The sequence below is a fragment of the Schistocerca serialis genome, chromosome 2 (genome assembly GCF_023864345.2).
Source record: "Schistocerca serialis cubense isolate TAMUIC-IGC-003099 chromosome 2, iqSchSeri2.2, whole genome shotgun sequence".
In the NCBI taxonomy this organism is placed as follows: domain Eukaryota; kingdom Metazoa; phylum Arthropoda; class Insecta; order Orthoptera; family Acrididae; genus Schistocerca; species Schistocerca serialis.
In genome coordinates, this window is record NC_064639.1 from 1,024,510,649 (window position 1) to 1,024,533,223 (window position 22,575).

The window sequence follows — 22,575 nt, forward strand, 5'->3', positions numbered from 1 at the left end:
TAGCGTTTAACTTGCAAGATTCAACTGCGCCAAAACCTTGCAGCTAAGAGAGCTCACTGTGCTGGGGAAGCAGGGTTAACTCCTAAAACGCGAGTACGTCAAGATTTAAATGTATGTGGAGCCGTTAGATAAGTCGACAGCTGTTTCACTTCTTTTCCATCCCTAACTCTGCCTAGGACACTTTCGCCATTTTTGTGCCATCATAGGAGCATTTTTGATACTGGTTTTCAGCTTTTACTCTACCATAATTTTGACACTAGACTGTCATAGCTTGGAAACTGACGTAGATTTTTGTTGGCTCTAGCGACAACTGATCCTGCACACGTTCTTTCACTGTCTTTCTAACCATGTTGCTTATATCTCGGTAACGGCTAAATCTTTCACAAAACAACAGGACGAAGATTAACTACATCTATTTGTCTACCTTCTTACAAAATTTGAACCGTTTTGCTTAAGTCTGAAGAATAGAAGTGGCGTGCGTAAATAATCTCGAAAAGAACGTGTTTTAGCAAGCAAAATTCGAATGAAGCTAGATTTTTGAAAGCTCGTTTTCAGCTTTAGCGTAACAATGCATTTTTGTGTACTTTATTCGTTTTAAACTGTTTCTGTCCATTCACTTCCCGTAAGAACGAACTTTACTTTCTACTTTGAGCTCAACGTTAAATCACCGTATCTCGACAACGGATGAAAATTATTGGACAAAAATAAGGTAGTTTTGACTTTATCCATTTATCTACCTTCGTGCAAAGTTTGAATCGATTCGTAAAAGTTTAAAGTGTACAAGAGGCGTGCATCAAAATACTCACAGATAAACGTGCTTTTTTGCATCTTTTTGCACATAAAATCCAAACGGTGCACATACAAATCGTACCATTAGCTGATCATTACTTTCTGCACGACTAAAATCTTTTGAAAAAAGGAGTTATTGGATTTACACAATTTGCTTGGGCGCCAACTCCGGTCTGTCGTTCAAACATTGCTTAATATACTGTGACATGGCTTAAGTAAGTCAGATGTTCGAATAACTATAAATGGCCACTGGTGCTGGCTAAATCAGAAACTCTGTACTCGATGTACCTAGCTCAAAGAATAACCGAGCACCAAGACCCCCAAACCACGATTCGGCGAACGACCTTCCGTGCTGTAATTTAAATTAACTGGAAATCGAAAAACTCTATTCTGGCCCCCATCGCAGAGGTGTCCAGATCTACATATGCATTTACAATCCGCAGTCCAACGTACGGTGGGTGGATGCTTCGTGTACCACTGTCAATTTCCTCCTTCCCTGTTCCACTTGCGAATGGTCCTCGTAAACACCGACTGCAGTTAAGCCTGCAAGTGAGCTAGATTCTCTATATTTACCTTCATTGGTATTTTGCGGGATGTACTCAGAGGGAATCAGTAGACTACTTGACTCTTCAAGGAACGTACGCTGCTGGTGTGGTGTCACCGCCAGACACCACACTTGCTAGGTGGTAGCCTTTAAATCGGCCGCGGTCCATTAGTATACGTCGGACCCGCGTGTCGCCACTGTCAGTGACTGCAGACCGAGCGCCGCCACACGGCAGGTCTAGAGAGACGTCCTAGCACTCGCCCCAGTTGTACAGCCGACTTTGCTAGCGATGCTACACTGACAAAAACGCTCTCATTTGCCGAGACGATAGTTAGCATAGCCTTCAGCTACGTCATTTGCTACGACCTAGCAAGGCACCATTACCAGTTTATATTGAGATTGTTATTAACGTATCAACAAGAGCGATGTACACCAATTATGGATTAAAGTTAAGTATTCCAAGATCTTCGTACTTTATTTGCAATTCTCAAGACATTGTCCTGTTCCAGACCTCACGCCAGTCCGCGTGAGCTTAAACGCGTGCGTTTCGGCTACCTCAGAGTGGCTTCGCTGTCTTGCCAAGTCACTACAGCTGGAACTCTAACAGTAGGCCAGACCGTGGTGCAGAGCGCCGCTCCTGCAGCGTCTGTCAAATGGTTCAAATGGCTCTGAGCACTATGCGACTCAACTGCTGAGGTCATCAGTCGCCTAGAACTTAGAACTAATTAAACCTAACTAACCTAAGGACAGCACACAACACCCAGCCATCACGAGGCAGAGAAAATCCCTGACCCCGCCGGGAATCGAACCCGGGAACCCGGGCGTGGGAAGCGAGAACGCTACCGCACGACCACGAGATGCGAGCGCAGCGTCTGTCAATGGAGATGCCTGGGCAGCTCCGTGACGCTTTCGCTCCTGCTAATCATTTAGCCACGAAATGCGCTATTCTTATTTAGATCTTCTCTATTTATCAATCCTATACGGTACGATTCCCAGACTAAAGGGCAATACTCAGGTACCGGTCAAACGAGGGTTGTGTACGCTACCTGCTTTATGTATAGGCTACACTACCTGAGAATTATTGCAGTGAATCTCAGTCTAGGATCTGTCTTAGCTGCGATTAGTCTTATGTGGTCTTTATACTTCAAATCGTTCCGTACGCATGCTCCTGTAAATTTTATGGAAGTGACTGCTTCCAGTTGGTTGTTTTGCTATCGTATACTCATTGTAAGTATACAATAATGAGCCTCTCTGCCAAGGTATGCACAATACTTTACACTTGTTTATGTTGAGGATCAACTGACAACCCCTACAGCAAACGTCGGACCTCTGTACGTTTTCTTGCATTTCGCTACGCTTATATAGCATTGAGACTTCTCTGAATTCAAGAGCATCATCTGCGAAAAGCCTCTTGGCTCTTTCGACGTTATCCACTACGCCATATTGTATTCTGTTTTAGATTGTGATCCACACGGTTCTACATCTACATCTACAAGGATACTCTGCAAATCACATTTAAATGCCTGGAAGAGGGTTCATCGCGGAAAGAACGAGCACCTACATCTTTCCGTACAAGCTCTGATTTCCCTTAGGTTTAAGTAGTTCTAAGTTACAGGGGACTGATAACGAACCTGCAACCGTAGCGGTCGCGCGGATCCAGACTGAAGCGCCTAGAACCGCCCAGCCACAACGGCCGACAGAAATATTCTAAAAACGGGACTAAAAAATGTTTTCTAACCCGCTTCCATTATAGACTGAATGCGTTTTCTCAGTATCCTACGGATGAAAAGAATTCTGCCACATATACGTACAACTGAGCCTGTCTGATCATTTCATTCCTTCTTACCATAAGTTGTTACAGTCAGGTATTTGTTTGAGTTGACTGATTCCATTTGTCACTCATTGATCCTCTAGTCACACAATACTACAGTTTTATGGTTTATGAAGTCCACAATTTTACGTTTCTGAACATTTAAAATAGGTTGCTGATCTCTGCATCTTTTTGAAACTTCATCAAGATATGGCTGGATATTTGGGCAACTTTTTTTCAGTTAGCACCATACGATAGGTAACTGCATCATCTGAAAAAATTCTGAGATTTCTATTAATATACAACAAACTATTTATACGCAACAAAAGAGTTTCCAGGACACTTCCCCGTGTTGTGTGTGAACTTACTTCTGCTTCTGCCTATGAGTCTCCCTCAAGGATACACTGTTTTTGTTGAGAGGATCCTATGAAGGAAGTATAAACGCAGATTGAAATGTGAAGAACAGCATTGAAACGTTCTTTTTCCAACTAAGATGAAAGTTCTGGAAGGATTGTTAAATCCAATATAAAGAAAAATTAGTCTCATGTCGAGACGAAAGAAAATGGAAGCAATAAAAAAGAGAAATCTGATAATATTTGTACAGAAAACAGGAAGACAAAGACTTCTGTATTTCAAAAAAATCACATAAGGTTGTCGCAAAGTATTATCCTATAAAGAGACACAAAAATAAGAGACACAAAAATAAGCCAGTGACACTGCCTTCAATACCAGAATGTTGTTGATGTGAAATGTTGATTAGGAGCCAGATCAGAAGGTACTCAAAACTTATGTTAGGCACAGGGCCATACAAAATGACGAATATGCTCTGTTATAACATTAACGTGGAATTTCGAAAATAGCTCGTCTGGAGCGATTTTGAGGTGAAAGAACTTAATTCAGTTGCGAGAGTTGCTTCCGCACACCGTCTGTAAGAGAAAAATCACGATATAACAATAGTTCTCTAGACACTTAGTCGATGATAAACAAAAGTAATTACATACGAATGCAAATTTTGAAGTACTGTACTACAAATCGTAGGGCACAGTTATTGATCAGAGATTGATAGGAGAAAAGAAAGAATACTGTTCACAACTTTCGAAGTCTGTGGCTCTGGAAAAACTGTAAGGACAATTACAAAAAATGGTTCAAATGGCTCTGCGCACTATGGGACTTAACTTCTGAGGTCATCAGTCCCCTAGAACTTAGAACTACTTAAATCTAACTAACCTAAGGACATCACAAACATCCAAGCCCGAGGCAGGATTCGAACCTGCGACCGTAGCGGTCTCACCGCTCCAGGCTGTAGTTCCTAGAACCGCTCGGCCATTCCGGCTGACTGGACAATTACATCTTGAAAAATTATTTTACGATTGTATTTACAGAAGTGCTATTTTAATCTCTTCGTTCTGCCTGCATAATTGTGTTACAATGTGCAAATAAGGTTAGCCTTTGTGCAGAGGTTTAAGCATTCTTCTTCTAATCGATAACATGAGTTCATGCCAATTTCCACCAGATGTAATAAAACAATCGACTCATTTGTACTACTACAATACCCACCATATGGACTTCGAACAATGGCTTAATTACAGCAGTCTTTTCCACGTGCTGTTCCCGCGCTGATTTCGCTGCGCCAAACGCCAATGGAGCACCTCTCATAGCGCTGACGAGCGGCGGCGCCAGATAAACAAACAAATTTGGACGCCCGATCGCCGACTCATTCCGAAAGCAGTCATTAGCGAGTCACTAACTTGCAAATCGGCCGACCGTCTGGAGAGCGGCGGCAGGCCTTCAAATTAGTTCCCGTGCTGTAAAATACTGTTTGATGAGCGCTGTCAGCTGTGCAGCTCCACACACAATGACTGCTAACAAGGGGCAGCAATCTGTCTGTTGCAGGCTACGACGCGCACACGCGCACACACACATGCACAAACAAACGCGGGAGTACGCATGCTCACACAGGGCACACGTGCGTGCCAGGTCGTTACTCCACGAACGTAAATGAAGAGTCTAAAAAAATTATACCTGCGTTCTGTATTTTGCCAGTTAAAATCATAACTCGGCTGTTTCAGTTCTCCAAAAAACTTTCTAAGTGATATTGTGAGACGCTGTAATTATGGCATATGAAAATATTTTCTACTAAGCGCTCTTTACCTCATTTTACCTCGTATATGTGGTATTCGATTATTTGCAACCAATAGGATATGAAACAAAGCATCAGTTGAAAACGGAGTGGGACGGGGTTGCAACTTATTCTCTATTTGTACAATCTGAAAAATGAGCAAGCAGTAAAGAAGACCAAGGAGAAATTTAATAAGGGTATTAAAGTTCAAGGAGAAGAAATAAAAAACTTGAGGTATATTGATGATATTGCACGCCCTATGGCAAAAGAAAGCGACGCACCACGAAGGATTTATCCGAATGGGACAGAAATCGGTAGATGTGAGGTACATGTGTGGACAGACAAATGATTGCAATTTCAGAAAATTTGGATGATTTACAGAAGAGAAAGAGCTTCACAGATCAAGTCAATAAAGCGTTGTCCCACAGGGGACATCCAACTTGCGTAAGGGACAGAGGGCCGGCCGCGGTAGGCGAGTCCGGAACCGCGTGACTGCTTCTGTCACAGGTTCGGATCCTGCCTCGGGCATGGATGTGTGTGATGTCCTTATGTTAGGTAGGTTTAAGTAGTTTCTAAGTCTAGGGGCTGGTGACTTCAGATGTTAAGTCCCATAGTGCTCAGAGCCATTTGAACCACAAGGGCCAGAGGTGGGCCAAGGCGCTGTTGACTCGCTCAATTTGTGGCGCGTCCTTTTTTTAGCTCACTTCCAATCAGCACAGTTTCTTCAGCGCCGTTGTGACATACACGTTCTCGAAATCTGTGAACACGAAATGACTACCCAGATTCCTTTCCAGTCTCTCTGCAATTAGTAGCCTTAATGAAAATATGCTGTCATTACAGGATCTTCCCTTCCGAAATCAACTTCGCTCTTCGGCGCCTGCCAACATCCCCTGCCTTTTAGAACCCGACCATAAAACCCACCAAGACAGTCAAATGTTCCGTAGCTAAAATAGGGTTTCTTTAGGATATGCGGACGGGGGCTACTTAGTAGGATGTTATCAGGAAAAACGAAACTGGTGTTCTATGGGTCATAGCAAGGAATGTTAGAGAATTTGAAAAGGGAAATTAGTAAGACGAAGTTATACGTAATGGGAATTATTGAAGTGCTGTGGCAAGAAGAACAGAACTTCTGGTCAAGTCAGTATAGGGTTTTCATCTGAGAACAACTAGTAGTAATGCAGGAGTAGGTCTAATAATCTATAATGAAATAGAAATGCAGGTAAATTACTCTGAAAAGCACACGGAAAGCATTATCGTCGCTAAGTTAGAAACAAAGCTGCCACCAACAACAGTAGTACGAGTTTGTGCGTAAACTAGCTCAGCAGACCGCAAAGAAATTGAAATAATCTATGATAAGATAAGAAAGAATATTAAGATAGTTATGGAAGACGAAAATTTAATTTTTTTGGTTGATTAGAGGTAAAAAATAATAAGAACCATGGATCGAACGAAAGGAATTAAAGAGGATGGCTCCTGGTAGAATTTTGAAAAGCAAGAAAAGCCGCTGGACATTTGGTTAATCCACAGTCTTTTCTTGGGTACACGATCGATTTTCGAACCGTTTTAGTTCCATCATCTGCTGTAAAAAATAAAGTCTCATGGAACCAAAGATACCGCGTCAAAAAAGTAAAAGAGACAAGAATTCCATAACAGCCGTTCCCTTGTGGTGCGCGACTGGGAGAACAAACAGTTGCAGCTGCCACATGAGGAGAACTATTTGCGCATAATTTAATCATAGCTAACACTTGATTTAAGAATAGTGAATGGAGGTTCCAGAAATGTAAGAGACCTGGGGGAACTGGAAGTTTACAGATCGGTTATACTGTACAATGGTAAGACAGAGATTTCGAAACGAGATTTTAAACTGCAAGTCACATGTAGGTACAGATGTAGACTCTGACCATAGTTTCTTGTCTATAAACGGTGATTAAAACTGAAGCGATAGCAAACAGATAGAATACTAAGAAGGTGAGATCAGGATAAAGTGAAGGAACTAGAGGTTGATTAGAGATTCAGAAAGAGTATTAGAGAACGTTGAACAGAAACAGGGGAAAGGAATACAATAGAAGACGAATGGATAGCTATGAGAAATGAAGTAGGAAAGACAACAGAGGATCACGAGGATAAGAAGACATGGACTAATAGAAATATCTCGATAACATGGGAGATACTGAATTTGATGTACGAAAGGAGGAAGTATAAAAATGCAGCAAATGAAGCAGGCGTAATGAAATACAAACGTCTAAAAAGTGGGATTGACAGTGAGACTTGTCTATAAAGCATGGGGACAGAAGCGCGAAATGTCGTTTCTTTTCCCCAATTTTTCTTAGAGTGTGTATGCAACCTAGACAACTTTGCAGAGTGTGTAATCAAAGTGGGGAAAAAATTTCGTCATAGCTTTTGAAAATTAATAAAGGATTGAAACAGTAATGCTGTTTGTCTCCTACATTGTCGAAAAATACGTCCGGAAAGTCTTGGAGCCGCCTGCTGTGGCCGAGCGGTTCTAGGCGCTCCAGTCCGGAACCACGCTGCTCCTACGGTCGCAGGTTCGAATCCTGCCTCTGGAATGGCTGTGTGTGACATCCTTAGGTTAGTTAGGTTCAAGTAGTTCTAAGTCTAGGGGACTGATGACCTCAGATGTGAAGTCGCATAGTGTTTAGAGCCATTTCAACCATTTGAAAGCCTTGGACTTGTGGAGCAGGGAATGTTACACGATCGACAGTCATATAATAAAGGTTCAGTGTATGTACATTTACTTATTTGCTGATTATCAGCTAGCAGTGGCTAGTCAAGAGGATGGCATCTGCTTTCTATTGAAAAAGTTATTGGAATAATATGGCAAGTAGGGATGGAAACAACATTTTAAAAAGATATAACTATGCAGCGGAGAAAATGTAGGAAGCAATATAGTAGTTGGCCAGCATATCAAAGCTTGTGAAAACGTAAATATCTGGGTAGCATCCTGTCAAAAGATGGAACATGTAATTTGGAAATATAGCAAACAGCAATCAATAAGTTAAACCCTTTTCTATTGTCTTCTAAGATAAGTTTGAAAGTAAAGAAGATGGTCTTTAGACGTATTGTAGATTCTATAGCAACTTATGGATGCGAGAGATGGGAACTTACAGGAAAAATAAAAACGAATGGAAAGTCATAGAAATGGACCATCTCAGAAGATCGTGTAGAATATCGCGGCGACACTATATATAAAATATAAGGATTAGTAAAATGACCGTGGCCTCAACAAAGCAATACAGAAAGAGAAACTCTCTTCACCTGGTATGGACATGTAGCGAGACTGACACGTAACAGATGACCAAAGAAGACCTTGACGTATCATTCTCAGGGAAGAAAGAGCAGAGAAAGACCGAGGATTGTCTGATTACATGGGACAAAGGAGGCCTTAAAAATAGAAGAAGAAGCTTAGGAAATATGGGAAGACAGATGCTGATAGTGACATATATGTGAGATGCGGTGACAGCTATAAGAACCTGGAAGGAAGAAGAAGAAAATTTTACCCAAAGGGAGACCATCATCATTATTACATAGAGTAAAGCTGTACTCGGCGAAAAATATAATGGCTGTATTTTCTCTTTGTTTCCGCAGTACCAGTACAGTAGGACCATGTCGGCTGATGTTACGAGGACAGATGACTCATCACCCAGACAGTTGTCCTATCAACTACTGATAAAGCTCCTGCTTCTCTTAGCACCCATGTGTTAGTGTGGCCTCTCCACAGTCGAGGTATGCAAGCCACTCCAGGAAAATTCTTCTTCTTCTTCTTCTTCAGAGATTTGAATCGTGCATTTGGTTCTCATTTTGACATGCAGCGTCTCTATCTAGAGATTTGAATCGTGTGTTTGGTTCTCATTTTGACTTGCATCCTTTCTCTCTCTCTCTCTCTCTCTCTCTCTCTCTCTCTCTCTCTCTCTTTCTATTTCTTTTTCTGTCTCTCTGTCTTTTCAGTTTTATCTGTGAGCATATCATCTGTAATGTGGAGTTCTCTTAAGTCCTTTTCCGTTTCATTAAACCAATTTGATTACGTTCTTTTTGTACGGAAGTAGTCACTTTTTTGTTAATCTATTTAGGTCCGTTTTGAGAATGTGTCCATAAAAATTAAGTCTTCTATTCCTCATCGTGCCTGAGAATTTTTTAATAACAAGGTAAAAGATTTCATTTCTGATGATTAGTTTGATGCTGGAGGATTTTTCTTAACATACTTTGTTTCAGCTAAGCCATGGTTGGTAACTGACAGTGTTTTGGCTGTATGCATGGCTTCCGGTTTGATTCCTATATTGTTACTTACTTTACCCAAGATAGGAAGTTTTTGCCGTATGTGTTTTGGTGAGATGGAAGGCCAGTCCAACTTTACTTCTTCTAGATTTGATTCCTAAATTTTAATGTCTCATTTTTTCATCTGAAAAGAGGCAGTTTTTGTTGTACGTGTTCTTATGTGTTTTAGTGAGTTGGAAGACCAGTAAAACTTTACTTCTTCTAGATTCCATCGACTTTTTCTCTAGTGCATTGCAGCTGATCCATTCTCCAAAATATTTGAGATCTTTGACGACATCTGCTCTTTGTTCTCCCACCTTAAAATGTTTTGGTGGGTTTCTTACAACTGTCTTTGTCTTGGTCTTTTCGAAGGCAATTTTACACTTATTTTTGTGCTTTTTTGTGGTTCTAGGTTCTTTTCTTTGGCTTCTTCCCAGTCCTATATAATCTGCTAAGGGTATACAATTGACCTTGATGCCTTTGTTTTTTGTTCCTAGTGAGATCGACTATCGATCTTCCAGTTTCACTCTGAGAGTAATTTTTCTAAGGTGCAGTTAAATATCTGTGGGGAGAATTTTCGAATTCCATCGCAGCAGGCTGTTATAGCAACCGGTTTAAAGGTGTTTCGGAACAAAAACAGTCTCGTTTGCGAAATTATTTAATGTCAATGATGCCGTTCACCCTTTTGGGGCTTCACCAGATTGTCTACAAAAACAAGAAACCAATCAATTAGATAAAAATGGAGGAGAAGGGTTTGATTCTATCTTTCACGGCTACGCAGACAACATGATGTAAGTGTAATAAAAACTTACGTAAAAGTAGCTGGTTACGTGACCCATCAGTCATAATCCACATCGTTGCCGTACACCAGTTTTTATCTCAAAAGGGTCGGAGAGTTCTCCCATGAGTTTTAATTTGGTATATGTATTGGTAAGGGTTTCTCTGATAAGGTTTGCGGTTTTACCGTCGGCTTTTCATCTACATCTACATCTACATGGATACTCTGCAAATTACATTTAATTGCTTGGCAGACGGTTCATCTAACAACCTTCACAATTCTCTATTATTCCACTGATTTCCCTTATTTTATGGTGGTGATCGTTCCTCCCTACGTAGGTCGGTGTCAACAAAATATTTTCGCAGTCTGAGGAGAAAGTTGGTGTTTAGAATTTCGTAAGAAGATCCCGTCGCAACGAAAAACGCCTTTCTTTTAATGATGTCCAGCCCAAATCCTGTATCATTTCTGTGACACTCTCTCCCATATTTCGCGATAAAACAAATCCTGCTGATCTTCTGACCTTTTTCGATGTACTCCGTGAGTCATATCTGGTAAGGATCCCACACCGCGCAGCAGTATTCTAAAAGAGGACGGACAAGCGTAGTGTAGGCAGCCTCTTTAGTAGGTCTGTTACATTTTTTAAGCGCCCTGCCAATAAAACGCAGGTTTTGATTAGCCTTCCTCACAACATATTCTATGTGTTCCATTCAATTTAAGTTGTTCGTAATTGTAATACCTAGGTATTTAGTTGAATTTAGGGCCTTTAGATTAGACTGATTTATCGTGTAACCGAAGTTTAACGAGTTCCTTTTAGCTCTCATGTGGATGACCTCACACTTTTCGTTCTTTAGGGTCAACTGTCACTTTTCGCACCATTTCGATATTTTTTCTAAATCGTTTTGCAGTTTTTTTTATCTTCTGATGACTTTATTAGTCGATAAAAGACAGCGTCATCTGCAAGCAACCGAAGACGGCTGCTCAGATTGTCTCCCAAATCGTTTATATAGATAAGGAACAGCAAAGGGCCTATAACACTACCTTGGGGAACGGCAGAAATCACTTCTGTTTTACTCGATGACTTTCCGTCAATTACTACGAACTGTGACCTCTCTGACAGGAAATCACAAATCCAGTCACATAACTGAGATGATATCCCATAAGCACGCAATTTCACTACGAGCCGCTTGTGTGGTACGGTAACAAAAGCCTTCCGGAAATCCAGACATACGGAATCTATCTTAAATCCATTGTCAATAGGACTGAACACTTCATGTGAATAAAGAGCTAGTTGTGTTTCACAGGAACGATGATTTCAAAACCCATGTTGACTGTGTGTCAATAGATCGTTTTCTTCGAGGTAATTCATAATGTTCGACTACAATATATGTTCCAAAATCCGCTGCACATCGACGTTAACGATATGGGCGTACTACCTTTCCTGAATATTGGTGTGACCTGTGCAACTTTCCAGTCTTTGGTACGGATCTTTCCTCGAGCGAACGGTTGTATATGATTGTTAAGTATGGAGCTAATGCATCAGCATACTCCGAAAGGAACCTAATTGGTATACAGTCTGGACCACAAGACATGATTATATTAAGTGATTTAAGTTGCTTCACTACTCCGAGGATATTTACTTCTACGTTATTCATGTTGGCAGCTGTTCTCGATTCCAAGTTTGGAATATTTACTTCGTCTTCTTTCGTGAAGTCATTTCGGAAGGCTGTGTTTTTTTGGTGTGCGCACTGTAAGACCTTCGGTACACACACCATCAGATTATTTGACTTGTCGCTCTAACGAAATAGGCGAGTGTCAGAAATATGTCTCGTGGTCTTATCGTGGCGTGTTTATCTTCTGACGTTAGGTCAGACGATAGAAATGCCACTTGCACACTTAGAGTAGCAGATTGACGGTGACCAACTTTAAACAGAACTTGATTAATTTTCACACACATTTATTAAAATAATAAAAAGCATAGACATTATGTAACTTGATTCTGGATGCTGTTTACAATTGACAATCTGAAGTTCCTTTGGACTTGGTACGTTAATCTTATTCTCACATATCTCTGATACTTGACAAAGTGTCTATTCATTTATCTTCATGGCTATGTACAGGAATATGGTAATCTTATTAGGTGCAGACTGAAACTTGAATATAGACTGGTACAGACTAATGCAGACTGGTACAGACTGGTGCAGACAAATGCAGACTAATGCAGACTGACTGATCGGAGGTCTGTACACTCGTTATAATACCTCGCGCGTTCAGGTATCACTGTGCGAGTGTGATCCGCGAGAAGAAAAGGTTCTACGTTAGCAGCAATCTCATTGGCTGCGTTACATATTAATACGCGGATCGGCGGAAGCAGAATTTGGTCCGTCTGTTAGCAGCGCCATCTCGTAGTGCGGAGACGGACGAGCACTGCGCCTGCGCCATTGTGCTTAGCGGGGCGCGCTCTAGTGAGAAAGTTGTGTACGCACTGACTACGCGGAACTATGTACACAACAATTTAGTAACTCTGCTTTGGCAGCACTGTCTTCGATAGTATCTCCACTGCTATCGCGCAGAGATGGCATTGATTGTTTTCTGCCGCTAACAAACTTGAGGGATTTCCGGTATATTGAGTTGTTGCTGATACACAATTCGCCATTAGTTACAAATGTAACATGATGTAAGAAATGTTAAACGACATATTATATAGGTATTGACGGTGAGTATAAAGACAGAAACGTGAGCTCTGCTGGTGGCGTGCTACGCACCCGAGTGGCGGCGATGGTGGGCGCGACGGCCTCCTCGATGTAGAGGCGCTCCGCCTTGGAGATGCGCGGGTGCTGCGCGGGCGAGTCGAACACCAGCAGCCACCAGAGGGCGCACCACACCAGCGTGAAGCCGGCCGGCACGTAGAAGGCCGCCGACCAGCCGAGGCGCGCGATCAGCACTCCGCACAGCGGGTACGTCGCCGCCGTGCCCACCGAGTTGCCTGCGGCCACACCACACCACATCACTCATACCTGCTCTCTCTCTCTCTCTCTCAGCTCAGTTTGTGGTATTCAATGCTTATCCTAAAAAAATTGCTCTGAGCCCGATGGGTTGGTTAGGGTCGGAGACCAGACAGCGAGGTCATCGGTGTCATCGGATTAGGGAAGAATGGGGAAGGAATTCGGCCGTGCCCTTTCAGAGGAACCATCCCGGCATTTGCCTGGAGTGCTTTAGGGAAATCACGGAAAATCTAAATCAGGATCGCAGGACGCGGGATTGGACCGTCGTCCTCCCGAATGCGAGTCCAGAGTCTAACCACTGCGCCACCTCGCTCGGTGAGCCCTTTGGGGCTTAACATGTACCAAAACAAAGCCGGGGCAGGACCACTGGCTTGACCCGTAAGAGGAGGGAAAAAATGGTTCAAATGGCTCTGAGCACTATAGGACTTAACATCTGAGGTCGTCAGTCCCCTAGAACTTAGAACTACTTAAACCTAACTAACGTAAGGACAACACAGACATCCATGCCCGAGGCAGGATTCGAACCTGCGACAGTAGCGGTCACGCGGTTCAAGACTGACGCGCCTCGAACCGCCCAGCCACTGCGGCCGGCAATGCTTATCCTGCCGGTTTACGGATTCCCATCTCCTCTAACACCTCAAACTTTAAAAAAAGAAAACTATACTGCCGCACACTCGAACATCACAATCGTCTCCATTCCTGAGAGGCTGACAAGCTAAGAGATGTGATCAAAAAGTAACGGGATTTTTTTTTTGTTTTTCTTAAAGAATCGGTGTTTACTCGCCGACGAGAACTTTGTCCCCTTCAAAATAACCCCCTTCAGATGCAACACAACTGTGCCAGAGATTTTTCCAACGTTCGAAGCACCTTCGTTATGGTATTCAGCTCCTTCGGTGATTCTGTTTTTAGCTCATCAATCGTGGCAGAACGACGCCCTTTCATGTTTCCCTTCAGCCTCAGAAAAAGAAGTTCAGGGGACAACGCTCGGCACACACGGCGGCTGAGGCAACATAACGGTTTTGTTTCTACCAAAAAAAAATCACGAAAAAGCATAGAGGTGTGAGCAAGAGCATTATAGTTTTTCACGAGTTGTTTTGCCACAGTTCTGGTCGTTTCATTCTGACTGCCTCACTCAAACGACGCACAGCTTCCTGTTAGTATTCCTTATTGACCATACGAGCATAAGGCACGAACTCATAATGCACTATCCCACAGTAATCAAAGAAAACAGTGAGAACAACCTTCTTATGTGATCGATCTTTTCGAATATTTTTCCATCTTTGCTCTTCAGGCAGTTTCCATTGCGACGATTGGGTCTTGGATCCCCGTCAAACCCGTATACACATGATCCATCACCTCTTACTACCTGTATTAGAAGTTCTGAGTCGTTGTCGACTTCATTCGGCAATACCTAAGCTATGTGTACGAGAAGTCATGTTTGGTCGAAATTCAACACTTGCGGAACAGACTTTCTGCTTCACGTTTCATGTGCAAAAAACTCGAAAAAAATGCTTGAAATGATCCAAAGGAAATGTCGACATCATCATCGCCAACCTCTCTGTTGGTAGTCCGCCGGTTTCCCAGAGTCATTTTCTTTACCTCTTCCACATGTTGTCAATAATTGATGTACTAGGACGTCCAGGGCGATCATCGTCTTCAACGTCCTCTCGACCCTCTTTGAAACGTTTATACCACTCGTAAACTAGTGTCTTACTCGTAGTAGATTCCACAAAAGCCACAGTCATCATTTTGAATGTGGAGCTGCACTTAATTCCATTTTTCAAGCAAAATTTAAGGCAAATTCTTTGGTCCATCTTCTTCAAAAATAAAAATTCGCCGTGCACTCGAAAAACACGTATAACGTTTCCGACTGTCAATTATATACTAGGGTAGTCCGTGCAGCTGCAATTACCACTGTGTCCGGATGGTTCCGTGGTCAATGCCTATTAAGCAGGAGACACGGGTTCAAATCCCAGTCCGGCACAACTTTTCAACTTTCCCCATTGATCTCAATCAATGGTCGCTCGCAGCCAAGGTCTGTAATTCCTTTGTATCTTAACATTCTCAGTACTAAAAACAGCTGTAAATGCAAACATACATCAGGAACATGTGTACCACCAAAAAAAATTTTAATTAGATGTATAATGCCCCTAAAATTAAAAAGTTCCCGTTACTTTTTAATCACACCTCATATATCAACATTTCCTACCAACTCTCCATCTCCACATCCACACGCTGTTCCAAGGCAACTTTAACAGCCTCCCTCTTCCTGACCCATAAATCCGTCACCTTATAGCTATAGCGCTACTTCCCACATCCTATCGTTGTGCCAAACCTCCAAAATCTCTGCCACTTACCTGACACAGGCTCGCTTCTTACTGTTCCAGCCTCCATTTATATCTCGATACTTGCCAACCCCAAATCATCGTCCCACTCTCAGACACAGAGACCCACTTATCTTCATTAATCTATTGTCCCTTACCCATCCCTCCATCCTTCGCTCTTATCCACACAGCATCCACTGTCAGCCGAAATCGACGAACTAGCCGACGGCGTTATATCATAGTCTTAGGACCACTCAAACCACTGCCACTAGTGTTTCGTAGTAAATCATGATAATGAATAATTATCTGCATTTTCCTGCTAAGTCACATTTATTTATTTTCTGTTTAACTTAACAATTTTCATCACGTTTCATGCCTGATTTACTAATCATCAGGAGTTTATGCTTAAAGACGTTACTTAAATATAAAATGTCTTATTTTAAATAAACGAAGAATTGTTCTGTTCGCTGTTCTGCTGCTGTAATTGCTATTAGGGTATTTGATGGGAGGGGGCAGGCAGTGGATGGCCAGAAAAGGATGTTCACCGCTGCCTTTCCATGGCGTGGAACTGTGCCTCGTTGTTGTGATTGGTACCTCAGTCTGTGCAGGATGCAGATGATTTTGAATTAGTAACGGTATTTTATTCGAGTGATTTGCCAGCCAAGTTGTGAATTCCACATAGTCGCGATTCCTAAACTTAGCCAGTAAGGCCACAACTGATTATGATAATGAATAGTTTTATTGGATTTTAGTCCAGTTGCTTTAATATTTTAACAGTATAAAAAAGCTGTAGGTACACTGTAAAATAATTTGACTGGATAGCAGCAATATGTTAAATTCTGCCCTGTGCCCTTCCCCCCCCCCCCCCGGACCCCCTCCCCACCCCTATCATGTGGGAAGGAATGAAACGATAAATAGAGAAAAAAATATTTCTAGATCTGTGTACGTCACTCATTGTGCATTCTGCATTACATTGCTGCACTAACAAATAGACATACGAACTTGCAATTAATTAAATACACTGAAATTACATAATGTATCCATATTGGCGGCATCAGTAAAGGTGAAATTATATCAAAGGGTACCAGACATGCTAAACCGGCTACGTCATGAATATGTCGTGACAGTTGAAAATTTGTGCCAAACCGGGATTCGAAGCCCGAAATTACAATTTTTTCGTGAGCGATCGACGTGCTGGCCATGTGACCATGTCTCCAGGTCTGGTTCAAACTTTCACTGTCATGGAGGTTTACGTCCTACGATTTCCAAACACTGCAGCCAGAGGTTCTCCTACGGGATATGTACGAGCACCACTGGGAATACGGAGTCGATGGAAGACCGAGGTTTAATCTGTCACAAGGGAATTTTATAAATTGAATTAAATGCACTCAATGAATCATTTCACCCGGGTCCTACTCCTCATTCGGCACAAATTTCCGGTTGTCTTCACATATTCGTAGTACTGAAGGTTAAGTACCTCTGAATGGTTTGCACTGATACCACTTCATACCACTGCAAATTCAACCATTTTATCTATCCATAGATAAGTAGATTTCATTCCTGTGTATTTACCTCACTTCCCTTGTGGCAGGGTAAGCCACGGTCGCCGTCCTTTCTTGGACCAGACGGAAAATTCATAAAAATGTATTCCAAGAGATGCAATAAATTGTAATCAACAATGACTACCGCTTGATGACAGATGATTAGGCCTGTAGTACTGAATCACACTACACACATACTGCTTTCTCTAACATCTCCAGTTCACCGACTACTGGAAACTGGACACGCTACCTATGTACGAAAGAGTAAATTCATTTTTTGCTTCTCTTCGCATTCGATTTCAAGCCTGAAGGGGGAGTGCCTTACATTCCTTGAACATGTTACATAGCGTTCGCCAGATACGGAAAAAATATGACTATTATATTCTAAGAACTTGTGGATGCGTATAAATATATTTATTTATTTAGAATATCTCACGTAACACAGAAACGACTCAAAATTCCAAACTGAAGTTTCTACGAAGGTTCAAGTATAGGGCTTAAGATTCCGGCTGAAGTTCTAAAGCACTTTTTTTTCGGTGACACATGGAGTAGCTGCCAGGAATTGACAAGGAGTAAGAAAAACATATTTCATTCAATATTCGTAATCATCGTAAGCATGGACTGGCTAACAAGTAGTTTTCTTTGCCTTCCGCGAGAATCATTATCCTTTATGCTATCCTCTATGAGTACGCGTGTGGCTGAGGAAACAAATCCGGTAACAATATCTACTATCGCAGTGAGGGCACGTTCTGTCCATGCCAACCACCGGTTGCTTTGAATCGTTTGTCATGAGGTCTTCTTACACTTTCCTACCGTTACGCTTGTGTGATCTTAGTCTACGGCATTGTTGTTGTATTGCGCACCATCGTAAACAGTCTGAGGCCATGCTGCATGATCGGAAACAGTAGCTTCACATTTCGCCACAGGCGGGAGCGAAAGAGGAGATATGAAAAAGCATGAACACACTTTTCTGCTTAGGATCACGTTCAGATTTCGTCGAATGGTTTTCAACGGTCCCTAATACACAGAGGAAAAACTGCAATCACGCTACACTCCAATACGGAGACATCACGCTCAGTAGGGATGCAGCTTCGAGAGCTGTCATTAAAACGCGATTGTCGTGACTGAAAATTTGTTCGTAAGTGCTTTGACGTCCTGTGAACCCAAAGCGTGTTGCTAGACACACGCTTTCACGCTACCCTGCAGAACCAGACTGCTGTGAAAGTACCGCCTGCGTGATGAACTGATGCTACGTGACGTGTCTCCGCTACAGCGTGGTTACCTACTCTGCGGGCATCAAGACCGTTCTGTGAAGCCGGTGAATTCCGATACGTTGATGCAGTAGTGAGATTCGTAGCATCGTGCTTTACGTTTACGATAAAAAGCACGATAGAATGTAGTTTGCCAGAGATAGAGATTTAATGTAAGAGTCTTGCAATTACAAATTAGAAAGAGAAGCTCACGTACTGAACAATCCATTCAGTAGATGCTGTGACATAGACATCAGCACTGCTTACATAATTCAAGCTATTTTTACGCAAGGCTATATTTATGGCGTTCCCGTTCTAGCAAGGGTAATTTCTAAAAATGTCTCCAGTTTCCAGTGTGCCATTTTCCACATCACATCCACTAAAGTTTACATAAACTAGCCAAAGAAAACCATTAACTGAAAGTATCTCTTTTCCGTTTCGTCAACGGACTAGATCTTGCACCTAATAAATGGTGCAATAATCCATTATTACAATGTTGTGGTTAGGCGAAATTATTGAAAAATATCGCAAGATCTGAATGAGAGTGGCCGATTAGATTAGAAATACGGCTCACCCAAGTACAAGTATTGCATCGCTAATTAAATTTCCTTGTCTGACAGCCTGCAGTGAACTTATGCCAGGTTCAGTATTTCCTAGTAGCTTGTATCTGTGTTTGTAAGAATTTTAGTCTAGAAAACCTGTATCTAAAAGACAACAAAGCTCGTTTTCACTAATTGTTTTCATTCTTATTTAGTTCATTGTTTTGTAGTGATGCCTAGGCCCGCCTGCAGCGCCACAGCCGTTTAGTTTTGAATATACCGGGTATTTTTTTCCACCGTGTACAAACTTTTGGGATTGATCGATGAGACGATACGGAACAAAAAAGTCTAATGAACTTATATCCGGAAATTCATGGTTTCCATGCTAGAGACCATTTATTCAATCATACAGTGTTACAGAGACTGCTGTATAATAAGTGCTGTGCCATGCAGCCACAGTTACAGTCTGAGTTGAAAATAGTTTCCATGTGCCTCAACGCATGCATGACCGCACCTTAGCATGTTCTGTCCGACACTTTCACATCGGCCAGGCTGCATCCGAACACTGTCAAAGGCAGCATGAATAAGCTGCGCCGGTGTCTCCACATCCGGAATGGGCTCCGCATGCTTTTGAGATGGCCTCACAACTAGAAAACGCAAGAGGTTGAGATCCGGTGAACGAGCAGGCCATGCAACTGGACCCCCTCGTCCGATCCATCGATCACGGAAGACACGATTGAGATGCGTCCGGATGTTAACGATAAAGTGGACTGGAGCACCATCATGCAGTAGCCACATAACCCTTCGAATCATCAATGGCACTTCTTCCAGCAGGGGAGGCAAAGTCATCCGCAAGGAAGGCCAATAGTTCAGGCCTGTTAGGTGACGTGGAAAGAAGACTGGCCCCAAAATACGGTTGCTAATTATCCCGGCCCACACATTCCGGCTGCACCGATACTGAAGATTCGCTGTCACTATACCGTGGAGGTTCTGCACACTATCCCACAGATGATTGTTGTGAAAGTCGAAGATACCACTCCGCGTAAAGATAGATGGCTTCATCTGTGAATAGGGTAGGTGATACAAATCCCGGAATCGTGGTTGGCTGGTGAAGAAACCAGAGACAAAACTACTGCCGACGTGAAAAGTCTGTCGCTAGTAAGCCCTGCACACACTGTAAGTAATAAGGGTAACAATTGTCATCGAGAATGTTCCACACGGGCGTCTGGCTTACCCTGTACTGACGGACCAACTGCCTGATGCTTACACGGCGGTCGCCTTGCACTGTGTTAATCACATTTTCCTCCTAGTCTGGTGTCCGAACATTTCGGATATATCCTTCGCGATTTGCTCCCACCTGAAACGACCCTGTCTCAGACAAACGGCGAAACACTGTTTAAAACATTGAATACTGTGGGTTTTTTTTACGGGGATAGATCTCCTGATACAACTTTGCTGCCCGCCGCCTGTTGCCATTCGCCTTTCCGTAAGCAGACGCCATATCGGCAAGCTCTCGGTTCGAATACGGAACCACTGCGTACAATGCTGTATCACGTTAACTATAAGGTGAATCAGCAAGAGAAGTGACTCGGACACAACACTACCTACTAATACGGCAGGAGAGAGCGCTAGAGGATGAGGTGCGAGGAACAGTACCAACCTCCAGGAGCAAACCATGCATACTGTAACTGCTACGGCATGATACAGCGCATATTAGACCGCATTCTCTGTAACAAAGTGTGACTGAATAAATGCATTTCCGTATGTAAATTCCGTATCCTCTCGTCGATCAATCCCTATAATTTGTACACGGTGGAAAAAAATCACACTGTAGAGTACAGCAATGTAACCGGCTGTACTTGCATTTCCTTGTCCACCAGTGTGCATGGATTACTGTTTGTCACAGTCTCATGATGTGGCCTTAAGAAGTTTACTAATGACAATTCGTGTCTGAAAGACAACATGGCTTGTTTTTACTCAATATACTCTTTAGAATTTTAGTATTAAGATGGATCGGGAGTCTTCCTGTTGAGTGCAGACGCAGGAGAGGCTGGCCACAATTTGCAAACGGTAGAAGTTGCCATTCTCCACCTTCTGCAGGCTGCTGTCTCGTGGTGTAGCGGTGGCAGAGGAATTGGAGTGTCACATGGAGCAATCTGAAATGTGTTTGTGTTGCTCACCGGCAGTGCTTCCGGGACACATCGAAGTATTTTCGACAAGGGGGAACTGCGATCACCTCAGTGTGAGTTGCGGACTGTATCACGTTCACGTCGCTCGAGGTAAAGGGTGAAAGCGGAGAATGGCCATTCACCCTTGAGTGGACAGGTGGCCACTCCTTCAGTGTGGTCCGAACAGCCACACGGGGATTGGTTTTGTCAGTTTTCGGAAGCTCCAGTGTTGGGCACATTATGCAACTGTTTAGGGAAATAGCGTCCAGGCTGAGGAGGAAGTCCAACTTGCGCATCGAATGTGTAGGATGCAGTCATCAGCTTAAGGGGACACACCCCTGAATGAGCTGCTTTTTTAGCATTATATTCAACCTCATAGTGCAACTCATCTATAAATGAGAGATAGCTCAAAATTCTTACACAACTAGGGTCATTACTCAAAGCATTTCCCAAAAAAATAATTGAGATATTTATTATATTTTGCTGCTAACAACGATATTTATAATAGTGTAAAAAACGGAACACTATTTCACGGCGGCACCATTTTCTTTGGAACTACTGACTGCACAGCTTGGAAAAAGAGCCAGAGTACAGGTAACATTCACGTAAGTATTCTCTTAAGAATATCGTACAGACATATCATCGTTTAACTGTAGCACAGACACCTGAGTAGAGGAAATACAAAAATGTTATTGGTTGTTGGGTGATTGAATGAGGGACCAAACAATCGTATTAGGGAAGATTGGGAAGAATTTCTGCCATGCCCTTTCAAAGGAACCATCCCTGCCTTTACCTGAAGCGATTTAGGGAAATCACGGGAAACCTAAATCAGAATGGCCGGACGCTGGTTTGAACCGTCGTCCTCCCGAACGCGAGTCCAGTGCACCACCTTGCTCGGAGAAATAAAAATAATCATCCTTAGTGTTGGGGAGCAACTGGAAGTATTAAAGACAAATAAGTCGGCAGCTCCGGACGGACAACTAATTGTGTTTTACAGAGAGAGTACTCTTCAGCATTGACCCCTTACTTAGCTTGCATCTCCCGCGAATTTTTTGCCCGGCGGAAGATCACCAATGAATGAGAAAAGTGCAGGTAATTCCCTAACGTAATAAGGGTAAAAGAACGAAATCGAGCAATTATAGACGAATGTCCTTAATGTCAATGGGCTGTAGAATTACTGAGCATATTTTAAGTCCGATAAAATCAATATCTTTGAGGCAAAAAAACTGCTATCCAAAAATCAACAAGGATTTAGAAAGCACCGCCCTGTGGAACTCAGCTTGCAGTCTTCTCGCACGACATCCTGCAAACCATGGATGGAGGGCAACAGGTAGATTTCATATTCCTAGATTTCCGCAAAGGTTTCGACGTAGTGCCACAACTGCAGATTGAGGAAGAACTGGTTCTTAGAGAATGGTTCTTACCGAAGTAATACAACC

At 42.6% G+C, this 22,575-nt stretch overlaps 1 protein-coding gene across 1 annotated transcript in view; it reads right to left on the reverse strand.

Annotated features, from left to right (window-relative positions):
• Positions 1-22,575, reverse strand: part of LOC126458433 (sialin-like) — a 477,095-nt gene that overhangs the window by 123,631 nt on the left and 330,889 nt on the right. Inside the window, exon 6 of the mRNA XM_050095488.1 lies at positions 13,075-13,295. Coding sequence (XP_049951445.1) covers positions 13,075-13,295 — 221 coding nt within the window. The remainder of the gene's footprint in view (positions 1-13,074; positions 13,296-22,575) is intronic.